The sequence below is a fragment of the Apaloderma vittatum genome, unplaced genomic scaffold (genome assembly GCF_000703405.1).
Source record: "Apaloderma vittatum isolate BGI_N311 unplaced genomic scaffold, ASM70340v1 scaffold33317, whole genome shotgun sequence".
Taxonomy (NCBI): domain Eukaryota; kingdom Metazoa; phylum Chordata; class Aves; order Trogoniformes; family Trogonidae; genus Apaloderma; species Apaloderma vittatum.
In genome coordinates, this window is record NW_009728423.1 from 1 (window position 1) to 4,186 (window position 4,186).

Below are 4,186 nucleotides of genomic sequence, written 5' to 3' on the forward strand. Positions count from 1 at the left end.
ATGTCTCGGGCTCTGTTTCTCGCAGCCCCTCGGCACAACCCGGCCTTAAAGCCCGGGAAGGGGGCAGGCCGAGGCCGTCACAGCGTTGGGCACTTGTCGTTCCCATTGTTTGGCCTCAGCGTTAAAGCTTAAGGAGATGAAAACGAGAATTTGATGTGAGGGAACAAGTGCTGGAAAGTGCCACCAGTCCTTGGCGTTCTGTCGTAACTTTTTTTATCCGTGCAGTTCCAAAAAAGCTTCCAGGCTCTCTATGGATCCTTTCTCCTGCCTGAAACCCTCAAAAGGGTAAGCAGCAGCTGTGAAACGGCACGTGCAGCCGTATCATTTCGAAATGGGAAAGGAAGAATGACAAACTGGGGAAGGTGACAGGAACTCGCTGTCCCGTCAGCCACGGAGCAGCCGGGCTGTTGGGGGAACACGCCAGAGCCTGCAGCTCCTCCACCAGGGGTTTCCCAACTTTTTGTTATCACCCTATTTCTGTCATTCCTGGGAGATCTCCAGCTTGATTTCTGTGGAGTTCGCGTCCCGTTCCAGGTCTGACCCTGGAGCTGCAGCTGGTCGTTAAGCAGAACCGTCTCGCTGGTGCTTTGCCTCCCGGTCAGACAGCCGGAGGGGGGGGAACGGGGTGTGAGGCTGGGCTCTCCCTCTCCCCCAGGGGTGCTGGGTGCCAGGGCAGCAGCTCTCGGGGTGCGCTGGGGTGAGGCTGCCGTCCTCGCACAGCCTTGGCCCGAGAAATGTTTGACCTCGAAGTGTCCTTAACTCTGCCTTCACGTATATGGTGATGGAGTACTGCGTGTGCGGGATGCAGGAGATGCTGGACAGCGTCCCCGAGAAGAGGTTTCCAGTTTTTCAGGCTCACGGGTAAGTGCGGTTTTGTTCCTCGGGCTGCGTTAGCCCCTTGCCGCTGCGCTCTCTCAAATTGGAGAGCGTGTTCTGCTCTGTTGCTGAGCCTGCTGGCTGCACTTTAAAGTAGAGCTGGCTTGGTGTAATAACTGTAACTGCATCTTCAACATCCGTGGAAAACATGAAAAACTAGTGAGCGGTGGCAGGGATAGCCCTCAGGTTCTGGGAATTAAAATCACCTTTCTATTGAATTCTCTGTTACTTTTTTTTTTACTTCACGAGGTACATGACAGCCCTTCCTGGCTCCTTTCCTACAGCTCTGCTGCTCAGCGGAGGGATCCGTAAGGACTTGCCCTGCCTAAATGAAGGCAAGCATTCGGTGTCCGAAAAGGGATTAAAGGTCTTTGGATGGATTAAGGATTGGCAATAGCCAGCCTGATCTGTTGGCTTGTTTGGTTAGTAGGCAGGATCAGCTGAAGCCTCTTTCACTCTGCAAGTAAAGGAACCTTAGAATTCTGGAAAGAGAAGCAAGAAGACTGTCGTGTATATCGGATCAGTGCAGGGTGGCAAACCTGTGGTAACGGTGTAATTTATGATCGTGTTTCCCTTTTGTTTAAAAAAGGGCTCTGAGATCACAGGTAGCCTAAGGGAGGTACAGGCACATGAAGTCAAGTATTACTTCTGGGTATTATGAGATAAAAAACTTGGTGCACAGTCATCGCCAGGCCGTCAGCGTTTGATGCCTTAGCCTAGACTAAAGCAGGTGTCAGAATTAACGCCCAGCTCTGAGCCAGCACCGTGCTGGGCACTGAGGAGCGACGCAGGATTGGGAGGAGCGGCCCGGAGCACGTGCTGCAGAGCTCTGGCGGGTAACTTGTGGCTTTGTCAGCAGATGCAGTGCTGTTCCCTTATATGTCACAGCTCAGGCTCAAGTTCCTCGTCAAAGGTTCATGTATTTCCAACTTGTTTCCAGTAACAGCACCCTTTGCTCTGTGTGTTACCAGCGGTTCATGTAGTTTCAGTCTATGGATGAAGTGCTTGACTTCTTTTTCCCCTCTGACTCTTTCTGCAGGTACTTTTGTCAGCTTATAGATGGCTTAGAATACTTGCACAGCCAAGGGATTGTCCACAAGGATATCAAACCGGGGAACCTCCTGCTAACAACCAACGGGACACTGAAAATATCCGATTTGGGCGTAGCAGAGGTGGGTGAGAAGTGCAGCAAAGTCAAGAACGTGGGAAGCGCGGCGTTCCAGATTTAGATTGCCTTTCGTGGTGCCAACTGATTTATTGCGCATTTAGGCCCTTGTTCTGTGAAACCTGCAGAGCGCTCCAGAGTGACTCTGAGTATTTATTGCGATTGGCAAAACTCGTTATTGATGACAGCACAAAACTCCCACTCGGGAAGCGTCTAGAGGAAGCCATCAGTCTTGGGCGAGCCGGCACGGGTGGCGACGTGGCGATGAGCTGCCGAGCCTTGCCCTCCTGCTGGGCAGGAGAGGTGCAGGAACTGGTGCTGCTGGCATGTAGCTGCTGTAGTGGCCAGTTCTCGTGCTGTGTCAGTAGATGCTCAACAGCAGAGTTTTGCCCTTTTGTGAAGCTTCTCTGACAGTTCCGATGTGTTTGCCTTGGAGATTTGCAGCTAACGGGTCTCTCCTGCCGCAGGCGTTGCATCCGTTTGCCGAGGACGACACGTGCAGAACGAGCCAAGGGTCGCCAGCATTCCAGCCACCAGAAATTGCCAACGGCCTTGACACCTTTTCAGGCTTTAAAGTAGACATCTGGTCCGCAGGGGTCACGCTGTAAGTGCCCCCGCAGCGGCAGCACAAGCTCCCCAGCAGCTCGGCCTGTGCTCTCTGCTGCCGCCGCTCGTTGGGGGAGCGAGGAGGGGGGAGCGTTGGTCCCATCGTGGGGTGGGTTTCTGTTCCCTGACGTACTTGGGATTCTGAAGAAAGTCGTCGCTGCTCTCGCTGGGTAACTGCCAGCCGATTCTCCGCATCTGAGACGCACAACTACTGTAATAATAGAAACCACAAATTTCTTTAGTATTTATTTTTAAGTTTCTTCCATCCCAGCCTGTCAGGGGGATGTCTCGGTGGTTTTGACTCGTGGAGAGGCTGTGATGAAGGAAGGCTGAGTTTAAAGAGGCATTCCAAATACTGCCAAATACTCATATTTTCGTTTCCTCTTGGCTCCTCTTGGTTCGCGTAGTCACGTAAGAGCTGAGCACCTGTTCTGTGTGCGTTTTCTGATACAGCTTCTTCTGCCTTTACAGATACAACATCACAACGGGTCTATACCCCTTTGAAGGGGATAATATCTATAAATTATTTGAAAACATCGGGAAAGGTGACTACACAATTCCAGAGGATTGCGGTCCTCCGCTCTCGGACTTACTGAGAGGTGAGTGTCCCAACTGACTCTGAAAGGGTAGAGTTTACCGATGCCACAACTGCTCAGCTTGCGCAGCACTGGGGAGAGCTTCCTCCCAGGGTCCTGTTGGACTGGGGAGAGCTTCATCCCAGGGTCCTGTTGGAAGGGGACATTTCACTTGTCAACCTTACAGGACCCGGAAAGATCTTTAACACCGCTATTTCCCTGAGATACACTGAACCCTGCATGGGTGGCAGTCACTGCTCTTCGCAGAGCTGGTCCTTGTGTTACACTCTGAGAAGTGTTTAGATCTAAAGACACAGCCCATGAGGTTAAATTGGGGATGGCGCTGTAACACCGGTGCAGGTTCTGCAGGTGAGAACGCTCAGTTCAGTCCCTTGCCCAAACTTTCTCTGCTGTGCGGGGCCGAGTCCTCGGGCTCTGCTGCCCTTCCTCGTCAGCCTCTGCTCTGAACTGACTTGCTTCGGTCCCTGCTGTTGTCTCCTTCCCTCCGAACTCAGAGTTGTGATGGTGTTGGAGCGAAATGACTGGAGCCCACTTTTGCAGCAGGGCTGTGGTTAGACAGGAGCAGCGCGCTCTGGGTAGGAGGAGAGGGCTGTGGCTTTTTTTTGCGTGCAGTAATTTTTGTACTTTTTTTTGTTCCCATCACTGAGGTTTAGGGCTGAACAGTCTCTGCTTTTGAAAGCCAAGCATTGCGGGCAGCGGTTACGCCGTGCGTGGCAGCCAGCAGGGCGATGCCGCTTTGGCAGCAGAGGGGACGTGACCCCGACCAGAGCAGCGAAGCAGCTGCTGTGGCGGCGCTGCCGGCCCTCGGCACGGGCGTGTTCTCTCCTTCTTCGTCTCCAGCAGTTTGTGACAGATCGGACCTCAGACCTGAAACGGTGCTGCCTTGTTTCGAGTTGGTTTTCCTGCTGTGCTGTGCGGGGTGAGGAGGTCGGTGCAGGGCGCT

General features: G+C 53.1%; 1 protein-coding gene across 1 annotated transcript; it reads left to right on the plus strand.

Moving 5' to 3' along the window:
* Nucleotides 1-775: 775 nt before the first annotated feature.
* STK11 (serine/threonine kinase 11) lies at nt 776-3,246 on the plus strand (the record flags this gene model as incomplete). Its single annotated transcript, XM_009874082.1, has 4 exons — nt 776-861; nt 1,916-2,048; nt 2,509-2,645; nt 3,119-3,246. Coding segments are annotated over exons 1-4 (484 nt in total), but the record flags the coding sequence as incomplete, so codon positions are not given.
* Nucleotides 3,247-4,186: the final 940 nt, after the last annotated feature.